The 27,573-nt window shown below is 37.1% G+C and overlaps 1 protein-coding gene across 1 annotated transcript in view; it reads right to left on the bottom strand.

Annotated features, from left to right (window-relative positions):
• Window positions 1–1,040: 1,040 nt before the first annotated feature.
• Window positions 1,041–27,573, bottom strand: part of LOC124637367 (mucin-5AC) — a 77,311-nt gene continuing 50,778 nt past the window's right edge. Inside the window, exons 3-19 of the mRNA XM_047173760.1 lie at window positions 21,678–21,863; window positions 21,165–21,316; window positions 19,697–19,929; window positions 12,771–12,900; window positions 11,650–11,835; window positions 10,735–10,951; window positions 10,448–10,553; window positions 10,066–10,182; window positions 9,673–9,764; window positions 9,056–9,178; window positions 8,634–8,857; window positions 8,290–8,389; window positions 8,030–8,180; window positions 7,603–7,722; window positions 7,090–7,314; window positions 6,632–6,781; window positions 1,041–6,411 (exon numbers count right to left, since the gene is read on the bottom strand). Coding sequence (XP_047029716.1) covers window positions 1,623–6,411; window positions 6,632–6,781; window positions 7,090–7,314; window positions 7,603–7,722; window positions 8,030–8,180; window positions 8,290–8,389; window positions 8,634–8,857; window positions 9,056–9,178; window positions 9,673–9,764; window positions 10,066–10,182; window positions 10,448–10,553; window positions 10,735–10,951; window positions 11,650–11,835; window positions 12,771–12,900; window positions 19,697–19,929; window positions 21,165–21,316; window positions 21,678–21,863 — 7,301 coding nt within the window. The 3' untranslated portion in view covers window positions 1,041–1,622. The remainder of the gene's footprint in view (window positions 6,412–6,631; window positions 6,782–7,089; window positions 7,315–7,602; window positions 7,723–8,029; window positions 8,181–8,289; window positions 8,390–8,633; window positions 8,858–9,055; window positions 9,179–9,672; window positions 9,765–10,065; window positions 10,183–10,447; window positions 10,554–10,734; window positions 10,952–11,649; window positions 11,836–12,770; window positions 12,901–19,696; window positions 19,930–21,164; window positions 21,317–21,677; window positions 21,864–27,573) is intronic.

Below are 27,573 nucleotides of genomic sequence, written 5' to 3'. Positions count from 1 at the left end.
TTTATAAATTATTGCTAAATCGTACGACTATGAGGATATATATGTTTTAATGATAAAATGCAACGTTTGATGCATTTAGAAATGACAATAAATCACTTTGTTTCTGCACTGATAGTTAAGCGGTGCAATTAAACTAATAGTTCTGATAGACATTCTAGTGTTACTAAACCTTATTGCAGTATGTTTATATTTTTTTTTATGATACACTAAGATTTTTCCTTCTTTTATTGTTTATGGTAATGACCAAATGGCATCACTGAATCCGAAACTGTAAAATTTTACCACTCTTTTTTCGAACATTGTGATAGGGTTGAAAATATATTGAAGAATTAGAATATAAAATAAGTAATTACAATGTTTATTGTTAATATAATTTTGTATTTCAACGTGTGCAACAATATATTTTGATAAATAAATCCCTACAGATTTTTACCGCCATGTTTTATTTCGATGCGCAATTTCTAATGAAATGTCCACAACAATGTATTTTGACGTGCCACTGACAAAACCTTTTGTGTATGGGAACCGATTGTCTTTCAATAATAGCCAGCCATTGTTCAGATCAGGGGAAGAAATAGTACAATGCAGCTTTTAACAGTCTAACAAAAAGTTTCGTGACGTGAATGGGTAAGAAAAATCATGAAAAATATAGGCAAAGTAAAAAGAACCTATTAATTTGTTTGTTGATGGAAATACGTAATAATTAAGTAATTTGATTTTGCTATTAAATTGCTTGTCAATTACAAGAAATACTAGCATCTTCATCCTAATATAAATAGATGTAAATAAATGATTAATTTAAAACGTTTCGGCATCTCATTTTGAGTTTTGTCCAAGGATAGTTTTTGCCGCTTGGAAAAATATAGAAATAAGCACTTACCTTTAATCCTGGTCTTGATGCAAAACATGAGAAACGAAGATTATTCATTATTTGATAGATAACTAAAGATATTGTGACGACACTAGAAAATACACGTTCATAACAGGGGAGCATACAAAAGCCAATAGTAATTCAGTTACGACTAAAATAACATAAAAAATATATTCTAATACTTTATTACAAACCTTTTTCTTTGAATGTTACAATATTTCATTCACATTATTACAAAAAAAAAAAAACATCCCAATCCTAACCTTCCATATGTACATTTAATGGTAACGATTAATAATTATTAATAAAATAATAAAACCTTTAAATAATTGTATTGTAATCATAACCTATGACATTTTGTAAACTGAAAGTCTCTTCTACCAAAACGAACTAATAAATACAATTATTTGGTACAATAAAACTTTCATTAACACCTAGAATATTATTAAAGCTATTAAAATCTCTAAGAAATATGACTATAATGATCATGTGTACCTATATATACAAGTTATCCCATCGGTATAGAGAGTATTTTTCAAAATTATCATGTTAAATATGCCTTGGATGATCAACGAATAACAATTTTGAAACCTTGCATTTTCAGAACGAAATTTTCGGACACGGACGAAACTATTGCATAAAATAATCCAATTATAAAAATAATATCAGTCGTTCATGTTATTATGGCCAGAGAAACCGGGTCCTACTAGTGGGAACCGCAAAAATCTAGTTAAAACTAGATTTAGTTGGATTAAGTGTCTCCGGAGACGGGAGTGGTAGTTTTCCTTGGGACGAAGGCTGGTCTAAAGTTAGGCCTGATTGGTTTGAAGTACAATTTCCTTTCTGTCGTCGACTTTGGACTTTCAGTGGTATATGTTTTAGCTGTAGTAAACGTTTTTATAGCTGCTTTGGGACTATTGGATTTCTTCTTAAGATCTACTGGGACGTTTTGAACCCTATTTGCACTGAAACGAGATTTACTCGGACTGAAAGAGGTTTTGTTTGCTTTCTGGTTTAGATTTGAGACTACTGTTGCGTTTATTTTCTTCACTGTTCTCGGGGCGGTGCTAGGTCTTGTAAAATTAGAGGATTTGATGATTGGTCTTCTAGGGAAGCCGAATTTGGCACGTTTAGCATCTACAGGTGATATTTTCACTGTGGTTGTTTCCTCAGGTACCGTTTCTGTTGTCGAAGATGGGACTGTTGAGGACGTGGTAGAAGCTTCAGTAGTAGCTTGTGTTGTGGACAGCAAGTCTATAATAGGACTTGAAGAAGGACTTTCCGTAGTTGAAGTCGTTGAAACTGGTGTAGAAGAAACAGTGGTAGACGTCGTGGAAGAAGGAGAAACAGTTGAACTTTCCGTACTTTGAGTTATCACTGAGATACTGACAGGGGATTTAACTGTAGACACGTCTTCAGTAGACCCACCGTTGAATTCTTCGCCTTTAGCAAAAGTTACAATACTGCGACCTGATTCCGGTTTCACAGCGTCTACTTTGGCTACATTTGCTTCTTCTGGTTGACTTTGGACGGATGAAGAATATACCAGGAATGGTTGATTCTTGTCATCACTTACTTTACGTGCCATCTGTGGGGATTCAGTTTTGAATAAGCCTTCTAAAGGTAACGTTGATGGATCCGTTCGCATTGAACGTGGTGTTACTATTTCATAGCTTTTAGCAGCTCGAGCCTGTTCGTTTTCGTAAGCTGCAGGAACGAATTGCCATTGCGCAAACAGTGGTCCATTCTGTTCTTGTTCAGTTTTGTTTTCTTCATTGACGTAAGACAGGAAGTCGTCATCATTGTTAGGTAAATGCTCCACAGTTTCTTTATTTTCCTCAGCTTTCGAATCAGATACTGCCTTGATATGCCTGTAAGCCTCGTTAACACTTTCTGATGCTACTAAATTTTCTCTAGGTGTGTCTGAAAAAGTCTCAACTAATGCTCTTGCGTTTCTTGCTTCATCAATACGAATAATATTTTCAGGTGGGTGTTCAACTGGATACACATGGCCATATTTGGTTAAATAAATTGGAATTTCATCTTCAACAATCTTAATGAGACTGAATCTACTGACTTCACCAATTTTATCAACAACTGGTTTCTTCTCAACCATGATTTTGCCTTCTTCAATGAGAGTGGTTTCATTGTTTTTGTTCAAACGATGTTTATCTAGTTTAGAGTTAACTTCTACAACTCTGCTAACGGAGAATAATTTATCGAATTGTGTTTTTATGATTGGTGGCGGTGGCGGTGGTGTAGTAGTAGTGGTAGTTGTAATGGTCGTAGGTTCAGGCTCGGTTGTTGTTTCAGTGTTAGGCACTGTATAAGCAACAGTATTTTGTACATATGTTGTTTTGACTTCAGCATCAGTTTGTGTGACAGTGACATCTTGAGTTGTAGGAAAGTTAGTTGTGCCTTCTGTACTTTCTAAGTAATCATCAGTACTTTCATCGATTTCCATTTGATATGTGGCCGTTTCAGTATCGACTGTATTAGTTGTTGATACGTCATCCAAAGTTGTAGGATTCTTATCATCAGTCAAAGTTGTTGAAGTCATTGTGAGGTAATCATCATCGAAAGATGTGGTTGTTTCTGCATCATTAACTGCAGCAGTAGTTGTTGTAAGATCTTTAGGTCCCTGCTCAGCTTCTTGAGTTGCATTCCTAATAATAACTGGCACTGTTCCTTTAGGTCTTGGAGCAGCTACAGGAGTATTGTAACCTGGTGGTACATTTTGTACCCGCTTTTTGGTATCAACGGCTGGCTTGTTACTAAATCTAGTTATGATTCCAGTTCTATTTTGAGAGCTTGGGAATCTCCTAGGAAGTTCTGTGGTAGACGTAGAAGTTCTGAAAGTGTTGGAGTTGACTACACGAGGTCGGAAGCCTGGTCGCCTTGTTGTAAGAGCAAACCTTGTCGGCGTTTCTTCCTCATCAACTGCTTCATCATCCTCAGGTCCTTCCTCTTCTTCGTCCAACAATTCTTCAGAATTGCCACCTTCCTCATTAACGCCCTCTTCTTCAGAATCTGGTTTTCTGGTAAACAATTGGTTCGGTGGAACGAAGACGAAGGGGTTCTCGGGCTCTGTTTCCTCATCTAAAATTTCTTCATCGTTGTATTCTTCCTCATCTTCTAATCTTTGAGTTGTTCTGGGAGTGAAAGGCCTTCTGGTGAATATTTTAGAAGAGAATGGTCTTCTTGTGCTACCGGCTGGTCTGAACGATGGTCGATCTGCTGAAGCAGGGCTTGTGTAAACTCCAGGGTTATATTTTCGGCTGAAGACTCTACTCGTTGATGGCACTGAAGGTTCTGTAGATGGCGTGTACAACTTTTTGCGAGGTCTGTATGGCAACCTTGTTCTGCTTGAAGTTGTCGTCGATATGGTAGTGCTCGCGGTCGTCGTTTCTGTTTCTGGATTATCTGTTTCTGTTACTGTGGCCTCTGTGGCAGACGTCTCTTGGTTTTCAGAAATATCTACAGCTTGTCCTTCAGAAACAACAGTTATACCAGGCTTAGCGTCCCTTTCACTTTCTGATTTAGTTTCAGTTTCAATGTTAGATTTATCAGAACTTTCTTTATTTTCCTCCGTCGGTTTAGAGTCACTGTCAGAAGTTACTTCAGTTTCAGATTTTTCATTTGTAGTTATTTCTTTGTTATCTTCTGAATTTTTGCTGTCGTCTTCACTTTCAACTTTAGCTGGCGTGACAGCAGTTGTAGTTTGTTCAGTGGTTGTCTCTTCTTGTTTGTCTTCAACATTCCTCTCTGTTACATCTTCTTTGGTTTCTACTTTTTCAGTTTGGGTTTCCACTTTTACCTTTTTCTCCTTGTAAAACTCTGTGACTTCTTCTATTATAGGCTCAGTTACAGCTTCAGTTGTGGTTGTGGTCGGTCGCGTCTTTTCTCCATAGTTGAATTCCTCAGTCGTAGAGGTTCTGAAATTGTTCAATGATGCTATAGCTTTGGCCGTTATCTCCGGATCTTCTTCAGCAGATTTTATTTTCTTACGGATCACCTTTCGTATCCTTTGTGGGCCAGGTGCAGAGGGGATTTCAGCTGTAACGACTGGTTCTGATGCAACGGTAGTTGAAGTTGGTCTGCGTCTGATTACTCTGAACCTCTTTTTGCCAGAATCATCGATAGGAATTGCTTCAGTGGCCACGGCGTCACCTGCAGTTGAACCGGGAGCCCTCAGTTTCTTGACAATAACTCTTCGTTTAGGTGCTTCTTCCTCGACCTCACTTTCATCGTGTTCTTTCTCTTCTCTAGCACTTTCAGAAAGTAAAATATCGTCATTCCTACTTTCCGGTTCATCATCGTCATCATCATTTGCCAAAGTTTGCTGTGTAGTAGATTGACGTGACGGGAAGGGTAATTTTCTGGCAACGAGGTTTGGTGGAGCCGTTGTTGGTCTTGTTCTACCGAATGGCAAACGAGGTGCAATTCTTTGGGTGGAAGTTTCTTCGGGTAGTCCAGTATTTACATCTTCGTTGTCGTCAGATGCCGCAGTAGTAGATGATCGTGTAAATGGCCTCGGAGTGAATCTCGCAAATGTTGGTCTTCTTTGAGCAATAGAAACTGGTTGAGCAGTGGACTCTGTTGTAGTGCTTATTGTAAAGCGGCTTCGTCCTCTTGGGAGGAGGTTTGGTCGCCTTGTCTCCAACGTAGCAGCGGATCCCTCACTGTCAGGTATCGCGTCACTAACGATGGGTCTACGGAAACGTCTATCTGCTCTTGCACTAAAGCTAGGAACTTGTCTCGGGACAAATTGCGGTTCTACGTCAATAGGAGTTAGCGAAATCACTTCATCGGGATTTAAAACTTGGGGCTTAAACTGACCTCTCGAAACAGGAGATGCAGCGGCGGGAATAGAGTCATCACTTCGAGCGGTCTGTGATGCTTGGAACCTACTTCTAAGTCTAAACCTCCTAGTACTGGTTTCTCTGGGTGTAGCTCCGTCAACTTCACGACTATCAGGGGTAGTAGATCTGATTTTACGAGATACCTCAACAGAATCGTCTGAGTCCGAAGATATTTCGTTCGGTCTCTGCAGAGGTCGTCGGCGATTCACAAAAGTATAATTCCTGGGACTCACCTGGGTTGTGCTCGTTGGGGCTGCCGTACTTGATGGAGTAGCTGTGGAGGAGCCTCGCCGTCTGATGAGGGTACGTCGAGTTGCAGCACTTGAAGGAGCTTGAGTCGTAGTCGTAGTAGTCGTAGTTGTTGTCGTAGTCGTAGGTTCAATTACAGTTGTCGTAGCCGGTGATTCAGTCTCAGGAGTTTCGGTATCAGAGGAGCTCGGGGAATTGAGTAAGGAGGATATTTGTACAGCCAAGACTGTGGTAGGGTCAGGACTGCTTGTTTCCTCGATAGCGAGGGTGGTGGAACGTACTCTCGTAACAGGAGCTTCAGAGCTAGGCTCTTCAGTGGGTCGGGAGGTGGAGCGAGACCGTACGATAGACGTATATTGCGGTTGCGTAGATATTTCTCTTTCTAATGCTGTTTCTTGAAGCTCTTCGTCCTCATCAGAGTTTTGGTATCTGAAAAAATATCACATATTGTACATAGACAATCTTAAACTTTTATGTACTGCAGATTTAGCTAATCTGGCGTCTTTAATGTAAATGTTGTATTTAGCCTTAATTGGCATATATATTAGAATAGAACTTAAGATTTTATGTATTCTGTATGTGTATATGCATGCTGTGGGTGAACCCTAATAGTAAATAAATAGTATTTATTCTGTGTATATGTGCTTACTGCACGGTTGTAGTTTCCTCAGTAGTGGGTCGCTGTCTCCTGATTGTGACGTATTCAGGAGTGTTCTCACGTCTGGCACTGATGATGTCCAGCGTGTTGGGTGTGTCGGAAACTGACACGAAAGGCTCTGATCGCTCGAACAGGGCGTTCCTAGAATCAACATTATTTATTAGAACTAATGTAGTAGTATGTCATCTTCCGAGCCTTTTCCCACAGTTCACGCAGAACACAGAACACAGTTGTGTTTGAGTCGGCTTCCAGTCTAACCAGATGAAGCTGAGTACCAGTGTTTTACAAGGTAGTATGCAGTATGTATTTAAGATTATTTAAACATAAAAGATTTAAAGGCAATTATTGATAATCTACTTAATATTGCATTGACTGACATTGACCATCTTATTATTATTATAGATTCAGTTACGTTACGAAAGCTTAATGATGTCAAGATGAAAGCTCACCTTGAGGCAGAATCATCAGCGGTATCAGAAGTTGTCGGCCTCGCTCTGCGGATATTGACATATTGCAATGACTTGCTGGTTGTTCCGACCCTGGGCTCGTTGTCCACTGACTTGGATCTAAGAGGTTGCTGTACATCCTCTTCAGGTTCGTCTTCAACTTCCTCGCTTTCGGGAGTAGCCTCAGTAGTTGCTTTCGATCCACGTTGACGGTTGATTGTTGTGTACCTGGATGATATATTTTTTTATATTAGTCGTGAACTGGGTTTCACACGGTCGGTCAGATCATGGTCAAGATTTTGATTAACAGATGTTGCTTCCCAAGGTGTTGTGGATAATTTAAAGAGACATCTTTAAAAAACTTTATTAAAAAATATTTGAAAGAAAAGGAAGAAGATATATGTAAATCGAAGTAAAAGCAACGACATGAAATTTGACAGATACATACGTAAAAAATATTTACAATTCTATTGAATATCACATGCCTATGTGCCAATAATTTATCTGATAACTTACTGTGGTCGGTCCTTGCGTAGCAGCTTGTCCCTATCACTCGATGCTTCTAATCCAGCATTTTGTGGTCCTCGGCGGCTGTTTTGTCCAGAACCTTCCAGTATGCTATTAGCTCCATTATACCTGTTGAGAACAAGATTACAATGAATTATATTCACTCATATTACATAATTAATACAAACAGTTTCATAATTAATTCAAACCACTTTTTATTTAGAAAAATATATTATTTAACATGTAATATGGAACACTGATGAACAGCTGATTATAATTTACTTTTAAAGAATGAAGTTTAAAAGATGACTTTGTAATCATGCACATGGAAACTGTTTGAATTCACAATAAATAAACACGTTCTTCACTTTATGCCATGTTTACGCAAATAAAGATATTACATTCTATTTCCTAACATAAGCTAATGTTGCTTTACCTGTTTTTGCCACGAGTCCTTTCCAGCACTTTCTGGTACAGCTTCTTCTTGAAAGGAGAAGGCGTGGTGGGGACAGTGACGGTGCCGTCTGTGCTCGACGCCTGGTTGCTCTCACCATAGCCAAGCTGTTTCTCCAATTGTTCGATGCCACCTTAAAATAAGTTGAAGTTATCATGAATTATATATATTTACTTTAAGCCAAGGACTTCTCTCAAAGTGCTCTGTCTGCACTGAACAATTATGTTAAAAGTTGTACTCACCGACTTTCTTGATGAGATCAATCAGTTCCTTGATAACCCTGGGATCCTCTGCATCCTCATCAGTTGGCTCTTCAGCAGATGCGTCTTCGTATTCCTCTTCCTAGAAACAGAATAAAACGTTATTTGTTAATTTGAGATGCTAACATTTTTATTCTATCTAAAATGGAATGGGATGGGCACGGCAATATACAAAATCATGGGTTATCAAATATGACGGATAAGATATTCAGAAAACAGGGCTTATTCATCGTTATCATTGTAATGAGTCTTTTTCCCGAATAAAGTCATGAGGTAGCGATGATTTCCCATATCCAATATCCATTCCAATATAATAATTAACCTACCTCAGGTTCAGGAGTAGTAGTAGAAGTGGTCCTGAACAGCGACGAGCTCTTTGTACTCAGCCTGATGGGTCGCCTCGTGGTGGTGGTAGTGGTACTCGTAGTGGTAGTAACGGCCTTGGTAGTGGGAGCTTTAGTGGTAGGAGCCTTGGTGGTGGTGTCTTTGATCTTGCAGAGGACGTTGCGAGCGAAGTCACAGGAGTCTGCTGCTTTGTTGAAGAAGAGACCTGTGGGTGGGAAAAGGATTAGATTAGGCTATTATATCTTGTTTATAAATTGATATTGAGGCTAAGAAGACGCTTATTTATATGTTACTGTGACAGAAAAAATAATTATATAGAGAGTGATTAGATTGCAATTGAATATGCTACTCGTAACTTAAATGCGATTTACTTTATTGTTTTCAAAATAAGAAGTCAGATTACCAGAAGGACAAGTGAACTGATGAGCCACAATGCCGAGGTTGGAAGGTCCGGAGTCGAGACACCAGAAGTACTTTTTGCAGTCACGCGGGTGAGGGAAGAAACCTTCGTCGACACACTTGAAGTCTGAAATAAAGTAACAGTCAATTAAACTATTATACTGTTACAGCCTTTTTATCGTCCCACTGCTGGGCACAGGCCACACAGAGAAGGATTGAGCATTAATCACCACGCTTGCTCAATGCGGGTTGGTGATTTCAGACTTTATAGTCCAGGTTTCCTCAAGATTTGTTTTCCTTGTTTTGTTTTCAATGTTTTCCTTCACCTTTTTATCAGCCATTGGTGTCTAAGATTACTTAGAAAGTACATACAAACTTAGAAAAGTTGCATTGGTACTTGCCTGACCTGGAATCGAACCCACACCGTTATACTCGAGAGGTTGGTTCTTGACCCACTAGGCCACCACGACTCAACATTATATATAACAATATATGGTTTCTTAGAGCTTTTGTAGTTATACATTTTAAAAGGGATTTATCATAATAATTTGAAAAATACAAACATGGACTCACGTAATTTAAAATGACGTTAATTTAGTTAATAGTAGATACAATAAGTACCTGAGCCAGGATCGGGAGTGGTGGGTGGTTCCGGAGTGATGATGTTCCAGGCAGGAGTTGTGCTCGTGACTGTCGGCTTGCGACGGTTGCTCCTGTTACATTAGAAAATCATCATGTTAACTTTTGAAGGAGTGTTATTTAGATTTTCATCATAAACAACTTGTTTGCAAGTTGCAGTTCATTCGTTCAGTAGGAATTACGCATAAAACAAGAGGTAAAAACACGAGTTTCCGACTCTCTTCTTCTCATCATAGTTATCTAACGGGTCTCAGTGTCATGCTGGTACTAAGGTTGGCAACTTTAAAGAGTGTTCTCTCTCTACATAATGTTTTATGCAGGACACAAGCGAATCTTGAAGTAGAGAATCTTCACAATATTGCCTACTGAACTCACTTGGAAGGTTTAGGTGTAGTGGTGGTAGTTGTTGTGGTGGAAGAACTCCTCGGACGGTTCTTCCTTCTCGTGCTGGTGCGGGCCGGGGCCTTCTCCGTAATGGCGTTATCGGTGGATCTGATGGAGAAAGCCATTTTTGGGTTAATGAAGTTTGCAATCGAAGTTGTCATTGAAATTAGTGATCATCTGGACTATGCAATTGTTTAGGGGTATGCAAAACCAGGAAATTATGTTAACGCTCAAAACGAATGATAAATTTTATTTTCTAAACTTGGAACTTTTATAGGTCTTAAAATATCAATATCATGATTGAGCCCTCTTCACAAGCTCTCTTTAGAATACTTTGTGGAAACCTTTTCTTATTTTCTTTTTACCAACTTACCCAAGTTTAGCGAAGTAAGACTCCTTAGCAGCTTCGATAAGCGGGTAAGGCTTGTCGTGACACGCACCACGGAAGTCATCGTTGTCGATAGACCAGAACATAATACCTGAAACGATACAAAACTTATAATATGAAGATTAATATGCAAAACCCTGCTATTTCTATATTCTCGGTTGTTTCTGTGACCACTTTAGAACAAAGGTTTGAGTTTGTAGCTGGCAATTTTAAGTTTTCATCTATTACGACGAAAACTGGTGAAAGTACATCTTTGAATCTTAAAGTCTTACCTCCCAGTCCATTCTCAGCAACATATTCAGCCTTCTTCCTCACAATGTCGACGTCATCATACCCGACCCACTGGTTACCCTTAAAAGCCACGGGACCCATGGCATCACGGTTGGGATGCATCACCGTCCATTCTTCTTCTTCCTCATCAGAATACTCTTCGGAATCTTCGTCAGAGGCCGCGCGTTTCTTCGTTTTGGGTTTTAGAGCTTCGCAGATCTAGAAAAAAGTAATTGGATATTAGAAGGTTGGCGCACGAAAATTTTTAAGTAGAGTGTTTGTCCTTCGCAAATTCTAAAGCAATGTGGACAAATTCTAAAGTCGAAAAGCTTTCAAAGTTTATTTTTATTATTTCAAATAGGCCTAAGCATAACAGCCCTTTCAAAACACGAAATTGAGAACCTCATCCTTTTTTGGAAGTCAGTCAACAAGGCGCGCAAGATCATTAGTTTAAATATGTATCGGTCCTGTCTGTTTTGTGTGACCTTGACGACTGGCACTATCTTGTAATTAATTAATTATAATAATCTGAAGAATGTGGTCAGGTGGCATATTGTGATTGTTGCGATCGGCCTTGAATTTGATAGACTTCAACGAACCAAGAATGCCTTTTGAAGACTTAAATTAAAATAGGACTTTTGAATATTTTGAATTTTATCACGGGTGATTTCAAGAGTACAAATTATTAAATTAGTCTTTTCCGAACATTGGCCTGTCCCAAGAAAAAACTATGACACCTAGTCCACATTATCTGAACTGCAACTTATGCATTTTCATTGCGTCTTTTGATATCAAGCATATATTTGTCATCTATCCAGTCTTCTTTCAACAATATTGAGGTTGGCATCGAGTCTAACCGCCCAACAAGGTCACTGAGGTTTTATACAGGGGACTTACTGCTTATAAATCCTCCTTACCTCATAATAAGCCAAGTATCCCTTCTCCCTGGTAGCATCGCCCTGTTCTCCAGGGCCATCAGCCGGGGACCCGATCTCCACAGCATCAGGGTTGAACAGCGTGTAGGAGCGACCGTATGTCGGTATACCGAGCACCAGCTTCGAGGGATCAGCTCCGCTTTCGATGTAGAACTTGATAGTATAGTCCTGGAAGAAGAGAGTTAGGATGATGAAGCATGGAGTGAAAGTTATATTTTAATATCGGTTGTACGAGCATAAAAAGGGCCAGACAGGCTAAGGGACTAACCTATTGCTTTCAGTTTAACTAGAACTTTATTATAAATAGAAAAATAACATGCCTCTACACCTAATTGTGCATATCAAGAAGATTATTTTTTTATCACTTTATAATAGGTATGATCTTCGTTAATTTTGATGCTGACGAATTTTTTTACGTTATAGGATTGAAATAGCTAGCTTTTTAGGTTGATTCGAAAGTTTCCAGTTGGGTGACATTCCTATCATCTAAACCCCCTTGATCTTGGTATTCATTGTGGAGACCAGTTATCTAAGGTCAGATTGTGATAAAATTTTTCGAAAGGCCTATTTCTAGCAACTGTCTACAATGAGCTGACACTCTGATTGAAGGCAACCGGTTTGCCACTGAAGTCTGTTATTGACTATTGTGACATCGGAATGTATGGGCACAAGCTATTACGTGAAAGACTGCAGACAATTAAAAGCATATTAGAAAAGCTTATTTTATTTAGGTATGTTCCATACAAAAATACTACTTTTTTGAAGTCCAGCTATATCTGGGACTTCTATTTACTCCTATAAAGAGTCATCTAGGCCCTAATCTAAGGTCTGTCTATTTACTAATGTATTTTACTGTAAATTAAGAGGGTTGCCGTTGAAGGTGGGCAATTAACTCTGAAATTGTATAGGTATTGTTGGTACCCAAACAACGGACAACAAACGAAAGCCCTGTATTGCATGTTCTATTCCGATAGATTATCGTGCTGTCCAAGCCATGGGGTGTACAATTTTGCATCTTGACAACCTCTGAATTTAATCCGTGCAGAACATTCGTCGAGCTTACAACCAATACACTGATGGGGCAGACATAAAACAATACTTACAATATTAAGTTCATTATCGACGCTGTATTCATTGGGTTCTTCCAGCGGGTACAGCGGCGCGTGGTGGTTGACTGCCGGCTCGAAGGCCGAGTGGTAGTCGTAGGAGAGCAGGTTCATCCAGTCCAGGTATCTGGAATAGATGGGTGGGAGTTAGAATGAGGTGGCAATGAGTGGCGTTAAGGCGGATCAATGTCTGCTGATTTGCTTACTAGACATTACGTGTATGGGGCTAACATCAAAATTAAGCAACTGAACAGCTCGATAGGTTGTTAAAGAATTGGTATCTATCTATCACAATTAATTTTAAATTATACTGAATCATGGTACGAGTATGATGTATTATATATGTATAATTGAGTGTAGTATCAGTTGTTTTTATCGTGACCAGTGATTTGAAGAACATTGGCGTCAAATAAGGATTAACAGTTCCTTGACTTACATTTTATATAAAAATTTTAAGTGTAGTATCTATTAAGTGTAGTACCTAGTCCCAGTTAAGTATATTATATTATGGAATGCAGAATAGAGCAAGACGCTTAAAACACCTTCTAATGATTATGTCTAGGTTGTACAAATGTACTAACAGCGACCGAAAGCAAAGGGACACGACCACAAACAGCCTTGCACACATCCGTGTTGCATTGCTGGCAGTTCATGCAACAAAAGACAGTCGCAACTTATGGATCACGACCTGCCGACGACGTGACAATCAAACGCGAACGTGTGTCTATTGCAATATGACTGGGAGAAGTGAATTCCGACTGGAATTGACATTTATTATATTACATTTCAATATGGTGAACCGATTCAAAACATTAAAGGTTATGGCACATTATAGCGGCACCGCAACAGCACGGCTCCACACTAACATTTAAGTTGTCATTCAATTTAGAGCATTAAATCGTGTATATTATAATATATTTCGTAATGTCAATATGAAAAAGCCAACGGCGAGCAGTCAGCGTGCTTGCCGCTTCCACACAACTCGACTCGCCGCCCGCGTGCTGCAAGCGAGCGGACCTCATGCGTACAGCGCGCCGACGGCGTGCTAATTGCGCGCCGACTCCGAGCCGCTTTTATATCACATCAATAATGACTACTTACATAATGACTTCTACGCTTAACTTTGGGTGACATATTGGCTATATTTTATCCAGGTATGGGAATAAGATTCCCCGGGACCCGTGAAACACCTAGTAGTAGATATTTTATTTTTTGGTAAGAAGGCAGGTATGCCGATTTTCTTCTCTCGAATCTAGAGATCGTTAGAAACAACTGCAAAAATTGCAGTTAGGCAGCTCTGTAGTACCTTGAACTTTAATGTCTTTTGGACTTGTATAAATAACACCTGACATCAAGAGCACCATAAGAATAGACCATTGAATAAGGTCCGAAACCGATTCACCATGACCTTTGTGAACAAATTCCAACCAGCCGGCAGCCATATATTTATCTAATAAAACCAGTTCTCCCACATATCTATTAACAAATAATATTAATGTTCGTTCGTCCTTTTGTATGAATGAAAAAACAATCTAATGAATAGTGGTAGGTATGTACATCTTGCAATGATTGCCTATTTCCTGCGTGGTTAATTTGAACCATTAGAGTATCCGCACACTGCAGACTAAACAGTTGACCGAAAGTTGACCCAATGGTTGGCGAGGTTTTTGAAACGAAAAGCTTGACTCTATTCAAAATTTTCGGTCGGCCTGATACCTGATCTGTGTAATTTGCGTATTACTTACCTTTAAAGGACATTGTTCAATTTTGGCCTAAGAACCGATGTGAATATAAATTATACTATAATTTTTATTTATTTTTATATTGTTTGAAACATATTTTAGTATTCCACGGACACTTCAAATAAATAAATTCCAAATAAAAAGTAGGGTCACAATTATTGATGCCTTATAAAATGTTTCCGTCAGCCAGTGCTGCCAGTTTCGGAAGTTTTCGGGATTTCGGTAAATACGGATCGAATTGAGAACCTACTTTCCGAAGTCGGTTATTAAAATTAGTTGGTAACACTTTATTCATTTAAATACCTAAACTGACTAGCTAGAAAAAAGCTAGTATTCTGTATAATGTTTTAAGATGGTTTTGAGCGAATCGCGAATTTCTAGCTTGGCATTCGAGTAGGATTATAGTTTTCGTAATTGGCAACACTGGTGTACTTCAGTCAGTTTGCTAGAAGTCAGTTTGATTGGTTTGATTGCTTTGCGACTATCGTTTCTTTTGTGATTTTCTATGCGTTTCATGGTTTTATTCTAACAACTTTGGCTTGATTACGGACTCCGATTAGATTGCGTACTTGGTAGACTCGGCTTTGTGTAAAGAACTGGATTTTACTAGCATTTTCGGATATTGCTCTGTCTGTGATCGAATTTAGTTATATTATAATTACAACAATGGATGCAGAATATAGTATATTGTATAAATTGTGGATCTGCTGGAGGTTCTTTGGTATTAGAAAACGAAGATATACTTCGTTGCATACAACAATGGACTGTTCCCCGTATGGTAAGTGGTCTACGAAAGTGTTTTTCTAATTTTGATAAGAATGTTACTACCTACTTATGTTTTCATAAGCACACAATTTCTCGGTTTTCAAATCAATTGCCACAATTGCAAGTTACTTGATATTTACTAATGATTTTTTGTATTTATTATTACAGGTTGAAGCTCATGACCTTATATGTACGACGTGTTGGTCTGAAGCAGTCGAGCATAATAAGATGCAATGCACTGTTGGACGCAATTGTGTACTTTGTAAGAAGCTCCTACCATCAGGCATACTGTTGCAATTGTATCGTTGGGCGTAGAACAGTGGGCTGTTGTGCCCACATAATGACTATTATCTGGTATTTAAGCTGGGCGAGATACCAAAGCTCAGTTCTTAGATATATTATTGAGAAATATTGATGATTAAAAACCTTTAATTGAATATAAATATTGTTTTTATTGCACATCCTCGAAAACCTCTTTCATTGTTATTGGTAAACCTTACTTTAACTGTTAAATTATTTTGTGTGGTAATGACATTTTTAGTATGGTCTGTGCCTTCTTGGTAATAGACCGCGGGTTCGATTCCCGCCTTATGGCATGTAGATAGCTAGGTAACTGTCTAATATAAAAGTAGTAACAATCATTTAAATAAATAATTCTCCATCGTAATAATATCGATATTTTATGAATTGTGGTGAATGGAACTCTTCCATTTTGGAAACTTATGCGTTTTATCACAAATCCAAAGTGGATTCACTATATATTAAGAAACGTAACGTTGAAAGCAAAAGCGTTTAGGTAGTTGTTTTTCATAAAAATTCTAAGCATTTATGAAAATTAGTCACACGCCCCGTCTTCGCACGGTGGCAATGTAAAACCTTGGTGTAAACCTTCCTCTTGACCTACTCTATCTATTAAAAAAAATCGCACCCAAATCCATTGCGTAGTTTTAAAGATCTAAAGCATTCAAAGGGACAGACAGAAAATGCAACTTTATAAAATGATCATTGTCAAAGAATTATCTTAAACTTGACTATTTACTATCTCTTTTCCTAGTATCTAGTAGAGTAGTCTTTTCCTAGATCTAGAAGAGAACATATAGAGCTGTACATAGTATTGTTGATTTTTTGTATAGTGTAGTTTGATAATACTACTCTGATATTTCACGCAAGCTTGGTTATTTTTTATTTATAACCTCAAAATATTAACTTTTTTCGTAATTATTTTAGTTTCCTGAAGTGTCCGTTCGTGAAAACTTATTTCATAGGATTCCATATAATTTTAAGAGTTTATAGAAGTCACTTTCCATTCGAACGGTTCTTAGGCAGAACATGTATGGAGCCGGAACAATGTCCTTTCGTAGTGATCTATGAGCCTGAACAAACTATCGGCCGATTAAAAGTTTGCAGTGTGCTTTTAGAGAACAATTAAGAGAACCGTGTCTGTAGGTGCATTGCTATCAAGGTTGTTTTAAGTTATCTAATGATTAGGTTATTATGCAGTTTGTTTGTTATTTAAGATTTAATTAAGTACTGATTTCCATTTTGTAGTAGCTTAAGTGTAGTATAGCTTGTGAGTTTTAAAGCTTTTAGAATATACCGTGCCAAACCCTCTCTTCAATTGATTATTACGACTGAATGATACCTAATTATTATTCTGACTTTCATGACTAATGTAGATAAAGTTTTGGCTACTACTAAAGGAAGTTTCATAGGACTGGTAAACTACTGTTTACCAGAATAAAGAAACAGCTTAAACGCAGATACTGGCAACACTAAACAGTTCTCAGATTTTCATCAACAACCACTTAATTTATCTTTAAGTTCTAATCTTCATCCATTGTCTTCTTTTGCGTAAAATCTTAAGACAAAGCTAACCAGAGCGTTGAAGGACGGGATGAAATTAGCACATCTCATTGTTTTAGAACATTGTAGGGTTGCCATGGTTACGCGAAAATGGGGATTTAATATGTCTGATTGCTTGTGTTTATTTCCGAGAAATAGAGGTATTGTGTGGGTGTTTGGTGGGGTAATTGTAGCTTTTGAAGAATAGTAGGAAAGAGATGAGGAAGACATTTGTAATAATTGTAAAGCATTATTTATTTTAATGTGTTTGCTTTGTTCAAATGCAGTGTAAATTAATAAACTATTAGGAAAAAAATGTTGTATTAATTCCGCGAGTAAAGTAACGCTTGATTCCATAAAATATAATGTAAACAAAAATCTAAATTTTTTATCTTCTTTTACATGTAGTGACCATCTAGACTAGAATATAATATAGCAACCTTCATTGCTGAACTATATCGTCACCAATAAATCTAAAAGCATCCCCTATTTACAACAGACGATGAAAGTGCTCTATCATCACAAAACAGACCACCAAGCACATTATTAACGGGCCCATCATTCCAAGGTCTTCACTTACATAACCCTCCATGGCCACCACACCAATCCCCATTGTGTATTCTAAGCTCCGAAGCATTGTGCAGCACAAATCAGCTGTACTTGCGAAACTGGCTAACATTGGAACTTTACAGAGTAAGGAAACATGACCGGAGATGCCATAATGCAGGTGTCTAGGCGCCTTCTTCTAGGTCAAATTCGTACGGTGGACATGACCTAAACGAGTGTGCACTAATGTGGCGTTCGGGCTCTTTGAAACATCTTTTTTAAAGGGAAATTATCAAATGACCCCTTCCGCTGTGAATTAGTCGTGTGAGGAAATGTCAGACTGACTAAAATCTATCATGTTCCTTCTTAAGCCCTTTATGTACCAAGCGCGGTAACTCTTTCGAACAATCCCCTAGCTTCTTTGAGGCATCTGTCAACAATTTTTGGTATAAAAAAAATGGTCGAGCCCAAAGAAGGCGCATAAGGGCGAAAACAGTAACGTTCCTCGTCTGTTCTCACCCGCATTTTGGCGCGCTACTTTCTTAGGCGATGTTTCGTTATGGCACCTCCGCTAGTCATTTTGTTCTCCATGTTGAAACTAGTCTGGTGAGAATGAGTTGTGGGATATAATACCGATTCAAAGGGAATTGTGCTGTCTTTAATGATGTTTTAATGAAAGGGATTGTAGGTCTTTAGAATAGTAATGATGGTGTGTGGTATGGAAGTGAATGAATGTGTCGTCAGTGGTTTTTAAGTATAAGCACTACACGTATTTACAAAGACTACTTATTATACTTTTTTATCAAGCAGCATGTCATCAGATCAATAAAAATCATACTAGAAGTAAGAAGAGCAGATTTACTTATTATCGCGGTTTGAAAATGGTTATAGAAACTATGGAATTTTATCTGACACTAAAATCTAGTTTTGACTCTTTAGTAAAACTGGATTCACAAAGAATATTAGAGCACACTTACTATGTCAAAGCTCGATGTAATTGTGTGTAACTAAGTTACGAAGTGCCGACCGCACGCTATGGCTTAAGCTTACATTTACAATCATTACAATAAATTAAAATTCCGATTTTGATCGTGTGACATTCTTTTTGCGGGCATGGTTTGTGGGTTGGAATAAGTCTAAAGAGATGAGCGATTTTATCATGTAGGTACGTATTTGAAATATATGGCGATACTGTAATGTTTAAAATAATTTAGTAAGGTTGGTTCTACGTTAGTTCTATAAAACTCCATAAATAAGTTACTTGATTCGTTTTACTTTAGACACCACAAAAAATCTGTGATTTAGAGCAGGTCTTCATATTGCGTAGAAGCCAGTCAATATGACAATTTTATTAATAGGATATCACATTTTTCGTTTCTATTTTCTGATATTGCAATAAAATATAGTCGCAAATTCTTAATGAAATAACTGTCTGTTAACAACGACATTAAAGAAGTGATTCCCCATGTGGTCATTAAAAGCTCATCTAAATTCGCGTATTGCCTATAACTTGCACCACCATCTTACATGAAGCAACGCGACATTGGACTAGTAAATTAAGCAAGTGTCGTGTGTATGACTGGTGTGTATGTCAATGTATGTTGCAATGTATGTGTGACGATTAAATATTTGCACAGTGTCGTCTTTGGTCATTTGTACAATGTCAAACTATGTACTGCTTTGTGATTCTCTAATGTGTGTTCTAAATTGTTTAAGAAATCATTGAAGTTAATTTATGTATTAGGTTAAGTTGAAAGATTTTCAATGCTAGAATTTCTTAACATTTCTTGACAAATTCTTAACAAAGTGAATACAATTTACCCTAACGACTTTTTTTTGGGAAAATTGCTCACAGATTTTTTGTATCATTATCCTTTTTTTTTTCAAAAGATTTTGAAACTGTTGAATAGATCACTCTTTAATCTGCTGCCAAGAATGGGTATGTTACCTACCATCAATATTACACAAACACAACATTTTACCACAGTTTACCTATAAATAAACGACAAAAAAAAAAAAACAACTCACTGGTTCAACGTCTTCACATCAAATCCCTTCTGTATATATTCAATACCAGCTGGCACCGCCATAGTAAGCAGCAGTCTCGGCTTCCCCGTCTTCTCTGCCTCCCTCTCGAATTCTTCACGTAGCTCCTTCACCAGCTTGGCGTAATTCTCTCGGTCTTTGGGCTTCCCTCCGTCTCGGAAGGCGGGGTACTCCCAGTCCAGGTCGAGACCGTCGAAGCGGTTCTGTCTGAGGAACTGGGGGAGAAATGGTGGTTTTAGTTGAGGAGAAAAAAAATGTAGTGATTCGCAATAGCTGCTTTGTAGATGGTGATATTATTTTAATTGGTCTTTGAAGGATTTAATTATATTATTTATTTGGGAAAATAAACAGTAACACAATAATGAATATCTACTTACAAACTAATTTAACAGCAGTTAAAAAATGGTGATGATTGTAAAAAGTCCTTATAATGCTTTTGTTTCCTAAAGTTTTCCTTCACATTAAATAAAAATATGTTACATATGGAGTTAATTATAATATTTAGAAAAAATAATAAAGCATCTTTTCGGGTTTTTCTGTATCTAATTGTAAATTAAAATAAGACACTTAAGTAGGTATACCTCTAAATATCACCCAAGGTGTCTTTGAATATCCGAGAATCAGTTTCTTTTCTTATGCATAATAAAAAGACAATATGGTGGACAGCAAATGTCAAACAATTTTAAATTAAGAATAACATTAGAAATTGTAGCGTATACAAAAAGCTATTGTGGGAAAGTCATTTATTCAGAAATTTCTCAGTCATGACTACCGTATAATTCGTATACATATTGTAGCCGTATTTTCTAATCTAATTTCAAGTAGAAAGGTGCTATGTAATTACAGGTCTATGGAGAAAGTCTAATGCAAAGATCAGAGAAGCTTTCGAGGTTCGACTACTTTTGAAGGCTTGATGATGCTGTATAAAATGTAACTTAAATTATAGTGGTTTGGGTTTGAAATGGATTGGTATGTGTGGCTATTGAATGTGAATTATTTTGAGATTTGCTTTGGTCAAAGATGCGTACAATATGGAGCTGTCTTTATATTATACAACAAGTATACGGTGCATTTGCAAACTTAATTCTCAGTCCTCCACGAGTAACTTTGCTGTTTTACCGAATGGCTTTTTAAATCAGTTGACTGCGACATATATTTTACTATCATACAATTTGACTATGATATTGTTTTTGTTTTTTTTATAATATCGTATAGTCGGGACACCTTTTTCACTCACGGTCGGTTAGCATCATGGTAAGTTATTTATTAACTTATACACATATTTATAAATACAAACATATTGTAACATCCAGATCACGGCCGACAAGCATGATCATCACACAAATGTCGACCGAACCGGTAATCCAACCCGGGACCTCAGGTTCGGCAGTCCGGCATGGTGACCACTGCGCCATCGAGGTCGTTTACCAAGTAAACAAGCGACACCAACCTTAATGGCGTTCCTGACGAACTCCTTCCTCCTCTCCCGGGAGCCGACCATGGGGGAGAACCTCGTGGAGCCCTCGTTCCAGCCGCCGATGGCCAGCATCGTCTTCAAGTTCTTGTTGTATGTCTTCAGACCAGTGAATTTGGCGTAACCACCTGAAATGGATAGATGGAGGTTAATGGCGCCCGAGTGGGACACGTAAGATAATGGAGTTAGTGACAATATGAGAGTTGAATCGCGTGATAAGAAGATAAAGAATTAATTTAAACAGTTTTAATTTTTGCAAACTTTCTGGTTAGTTTGTTTTTCTTAGTCAAACTTGGAACGTGATAAAAAGTGGTATCGCGTTTAATCGCTGTGACAGTTCATCATTATCAATATTATCAATACTTTATTACTATCCCATTGCAAGGCATATTATTTACCAACTAAGTGTTGTCAGCAACAAACGAGTTATAAACTGGCGCCCATCGTGGGACCATTCTTCAGTTACACGAACAAAATTAAAAACCTTACCTTTCTCAATATCCTGATATTTATCGAAAGGCTTGAGGGTGTTGTCCTTGGTGAAGCCTCCGAAGGCGTACACGAGATGCGTGCAGAGGTAAGGGTTGATGTTCTGCGGGTTGAAGCGCGCGGTGCCCGGCCGGTAGACCGACCAGTTCGTGTAGTAGCAGACCACTCGGGGCTCGCTTGATGATGCTGGAAGAAAATAATGTTATTAGTTTTGATATAAGGATATTTTTTTATTCACGGGCTTGTTTTTTGGAACATCTTATGAACGTATTTAAAACCAAAATCATTAAATCAAACTATGCTGAAAACCAGCACATTTTGAATGTCTTAAAAATATACAAAGACAGCCCCAACACCAAAGTTATGTGTTATTGTTGGGAATAAGACGTAACTTAACAAGTTCCCCAGCAACACAAGTCTGTCTGTCCGTCTGACCCTAACACAAAAGTATACCTATTTTGAGAAGAATAGCTGTATCTGGACTACAATTCACAAAAATTTTACAAGTCCTATATGAAGAACCGCTATCTTTCTGTTGTTGTTGTGGTGTATATTGAAATACCGCAATCCACAATAATCCCATACATAAAATGTAGGCACATCAAATATTATTCACCACAACAAAGGTTACATAAACTAGAAACACGGATGAGTTCCTACTGGGTCCAGTACATTATCTACTTACCTAACAATAAGGCAGTATGGTACAGACTATTGAAACACTATAGAGAGCAATATTCTATAATTTACGAGTTCCCATTGTGATCATATTTGTAAGACCTCTTTCAAACAAGCGGATTATCCAGCTTTTCCAAGTTGGCAACAAATAAAACAATGGACAACTACCAGTTTGAGTGATGCGTTATGATTTGAGTTGGTCAAACCGAATGTACGCGTGATTAAATTGGCTAGTCTGAAACGACTCGAAGGTTAGTAGTGTCATAAATATGTTGTGTAGCCTTATAATGTTATAACTTTTATAAAGCTTTTTATAAACTGATTTATTGGCTACAATCATTATTTATATCGCTCTTTTCATCGGCACTGGGGCATGAAAGATGCTTTGTTATTATGATAAATATTAATAAAACTTAAAGATTTTCATAGATTGCAGAAAGTATAGTATCTAATAGGTTTTACAATTTTATTTTGAAATCTTTGCACATTTTTCGGGGCTCTTGAAATATTGTTTTTAAACTACGTGGTTTTACATTATTGCATGACAAACATACTTGACATTTAATTTGTTTCACCGAATTCGATATAAGTATTTGCTAAATACATATTTATCGTATCTAAGATAATTTACAATTCACTTCAACTACTTATATTTTATTGGCAAATTAATTTTTTTTTTGCTTGACGTTTATATTATTTCAGTAATACTTGCGTGTAATATTAATTTTGAATTCCATTTAGCGAATTTGTATTCAATAATTTAATTTACTCCCTCTATGAATTTGATTCCAAAATAATGCAAAGTAAATTGTAACAAATCAAAAAATCTTAACCAAAACATTTTTATTTCCTGGTGACAATCATCTACTGGAAGTAGGTTTATTAAATGAGCACTTTTTACGACAATATTTACAAAATACTGCACCTCCATTGGCCTTAAAGACTGAACTTTATGGTTGATTTTACTTCACAACAACTTATTCTGGGATCAACTACAATATGCCTGTTACCAACTAGGTAGATATAAAAATAACTCTGCCATACAATAATAACGTAAAAGAATGTTAATTTCACAACTTTTCCTGGACATAAGCGTCACCGAGTGACTCGCAATCCGTCAGCCGTGTAATACCTAACATTATAAACACACAGACAAACAGACAAGACGTTGTAATATAATAGTATCTGCACACTAGAGACTTTTTAGTCGGCCGACAGTTTGGTCGGCTCATAAATCAGAATGCTCGAATGGAAATGAATGGTAGTAGGTACGCATTGTCATCTCTCGAGCCTTTTCCCAACTTATGTTGGGGTCGGCTTCTAGTCTACTAACCGGATGCAGCTGAGAACCAGTGTATTACAAGGAGCGACTGCCTATCTGACCTCCTCAATCCAGGCAACCCGATACTCCTTTGTAAGACCAGTGTTCGACTTACTAACTTCTGACTACTCGTAATGACTGCCAAGAATGTTAAATGACAGCCGGGACCTACAGCATACCGTGCCCTCCAAAACACAGATTAATCGGTTCATATAAAAGTATGGAGATGAATCAACAATCAAGTACTTGGCCGGTATTAGACCGACTGAAAACTTTGATTGAATTCACGATATTCTTTTAAAGATTTTTTTCCAACTATCCGGGCCAACTGTCGGCCGACTGTTTGTTTGCAGTATGCGGGTACTCCAATAGTGCGTGCGTACTGTTATATGTTGTATATTACATAGCTAAGTATATGTGTGTGTAATATGTCTGACCTATATTGTTTATGCAATGATGAAAGCGCATCATTGAGTTAGCATATTGTTTGTTTATGTACAAACTAAAGAATTGTTTATTATATAAAGTGTTAGGTTCAATAATATCCTTTATGAACAATAATACTAGTCTACATGTATAAGAAAGTAAGTTACTTTATTTCCTTGGTTTAACCCTCGCCCGAAGGAAACTGCTGCGCGCGTCTGAATAAAAAGCCACACATTAACTGTTTTATAAATGGCACAGAGAATGACTTTGAAATCCGACCAGTAATTCCTGAGTTTAGCGCGATCAACAAATTTTTCAGTATTACAATATTAGCTTAGACTTACACATTACAATTGTATCGTAATACCAAATAGTGTCGACATTGAATGCATAACAAATGACAACACTAGTAACATCAGTGTTGCCAAATATCAATGAAATATAATTTATAACAAGAATAACTAATTGTTTTATAATTATATCGCTGATTGACAAATGATACATGAAAACATTCATGAGTTAATAATTATTGCGTTATTATTGCCTAACAAAGTGATGTTTCGAGGCTAAATAGTTATTACAACAGCCTATATTGATGCAAAAAAAAGATAGATTTAAAAAAGTCGATGTTAAGTCTAAATACCTTGTTAAAGTAATTTTTATTAAGTATCTATATAACTCGATTAATGTATCTCGGGAACCACTGGGCCTATATGAAAAAAGCTTCCCGTGTCAGATTAATAGCCTACTTATCGAGGATATATTATCCATATCACGGTTAAAACTACGCAAGCTAGTTTAAGAAAATTATTATTCTCCTAATTCATTTACAACTTCTCATAAACATCAGAAACATTTTAATATATGTACCTACTGTAATTTATTTTTAGTAAAGTAGTTTAAGTTTGTAAATACCTATAGTTTTTCTTAGTTTCCACGACACAAAAAAAATGCAAAATTATTATTATTTAATTATTTAAGTAGATTTGAATCCAATTTTCTTACATCACTATAAAAGCCAACAAAAATAATAAATTGTATATATATGTAGGTATATCATATTGTAAAACGGTGTATAGCTATTCAAATACTTCACAATGAAGTATTTGAAGTATTCACATAATATAGTACGAAGTGTGTCACATTTCACCAACTGTGTAATAAGACGTAATGTGTGCTCTTCACTGAGCAATGCTTGACATCTCGAGTTACGTGGCGAAGGTACCAGTTACTGCGGTCATTAGGCTAATACATACTATGTTTGTATGTTGTAGCTATAATATAATATGTTTTGTTAAATCTATACTATTATCATAAAGTTGAAGAGTTAGTAGAACGTACAAATATCAGGAACTACTGGAGCAGTTTGATAAAAATCTTTAGCTGTTAGATAGCTCATTTATCGAAGAAGGCCTTAAGCTATAGACTTTTATCTAGGTGCTCGGAGTAGTTTTAATGAGACGCGAGAGATATCGCTGTCGGAAACTAGCAATATATTTAAGAGTACCTATATATTTTATATTTGTTACAGAAGGTTTTAAAGACTTTTAAAAGTTATTTTTGCCTTGAAATGCTATTGAATTTCACAAAGTTCAACATCCTCAAGGCAATGTGTTTACTGAGAACCTTTTGAATATTTCTTCAAAATGCTGTACTCATACTTACTAAGAAACTACATCTTCAAAGCAATTTACTAAGCTTCGCGGTTCCATTTAAAATCACAAAGATAAGTCCAAAGCGATTCGTCTTATGATTCACAAAGGAATTCCTGAACAATGAGTAAAGCCTCCGAGCTTACCTACGTACCTGCCGACCTTATACATAGGAACATCTTGTATATGCATTGTGTATTACGCATGCAACTAAATGTGGTTAATCTTAGTTACCTTTGTGCTTTCGTAATGTAAACGTAATGACATAAGGACTGTTGGCTAAGGTCCAGGTCATACCTAAACTGACGATTTTGGAATCTGACTGCAGAATAAAGGATATAATAATTAAAAATATCAATTATTTGATTTTATTAGCAGTTTGACACGCGTCCCGTGAAAACCACGTCGCGTCCCGAAAAAAATATACTAAGTATTGCCTTATGTTTATAAACAGAAAGACTAGCCATAACTTTTAATACAAAAAACCAATACATTCCCAGTTCATCAGACAATAAAAATAAATTACAACAACCAATAGCCGTTAATTACCCATGAAAATATTAACAAGCACTTCATATCTTCTCCTGCCAATTAAATATCGTAAAACATGTACAAAAAGTATTAAAAACTACGTGTTAAAAGGTCATCGGTCATTCCTCGCGGAAGATGAGGACGAACCAACAACAATTTTGTACTTTTTTAACAAAAAGAAATGTCCCTTGAAGGTTGGCAACCAGACACGAAGGCCTTGAAGAAGTATTTATGTGCACGGTTCTTGTATGCAGATGGGTACGTGGTATAAAAAGGAAGGATTATTTTTAAGCAAAAATAAAGAAAGATGAGGTATTTAATATGTGGTGTGTATCACAATGTCTTAAAAATTGTGATTGTGCAGGTTCAGGCAGAAATTAGTAGACCGAGTGCGAGTCTAATATGCGCATTGAATGTTTCTACATTAGGAGGAGAATTATGCTTTTGCTCATATAACTAGGTAGGTGACATCTTATTATAAGAATGAAATAAGTAATCCAAACATGGAAAACTATGACATATTTCCTGATAACCTTATTTTGCTGTGGGGCCTCCCGACTGTCATTTGTTGGATATCATAAGGGAAGTTAAAGGGAAGATAAAGATAGCAAAGCCATGATCAGGAGATCAGGTTGCCTGAGTGAGTGAGTTGAGGAAGTCCAGATAGTCACTACAAGTAAGATTGTGTGACTCACCTGCGTTCAGTTAGACTGAAAGCCGACCCCAACATAGTTTGTATGAAGCTAGCTAGGCTTTATCAATGTTGTGTTTTCAAAATCGAAAGTCATCACAAACACAGAAAACCATTAACTTAGTACTCAAGTAAAAGTGTACGACGCATGTTTTAACATCCTAAGTACACAAAGGTCGTCGCTCAGTCCGTGGGACTAACGAGCCATTGTTCAAGAGTCGCTTCCAGTCATTCTATGGCATTGTAATATACTGTCAATGGAATATCAACTTTATCTTGTATGGGATAAAGTTGGGTTTTGACTGTAGTGAGGAAAGCTTTGCCTTCGAAGAGCATTTTTGTTGGAAGGTTGCATAGTAAGACATGATGCATCTGGGTGCAGTATTTTAGCTTAATCTCAGTATATGAATGTCGTGAAGAGTTAATGTTTGTCTGTTTGTAATGTGTTAGCTCTGGAATTACTGGTTTTTTGTGCTGAATTAATTTATGAAAACAATTTTGGTTACTATCTGTGACTATGGATACTAATGTAATGTGATATTAATCAATCGTATTTCTAGTTTAAGCTTAGGCTTATAAATACCTACATAATTAAAC

This window comes from Helicoverpa zea, chromosome 16 (genome assembly GCF_022581195.2).
Source record: "Helicoverpa zea isolate HzStark_Cry1AcR chromosome 16, ilHelZeax1.1, whole genome shotgun sequence".
Lineage (NCBI taxonomy): Eukaryota > Metazoa > Arthropoda > Insecta > Lepidoptera > Noctuidae > Helicoverpa > Helicoverpa zea.
The sequence above is the reverse complement of the archived record's forward strand: the minus strand, read 5'-3'. Positions and strand labels throughout refer to the sequence as shown.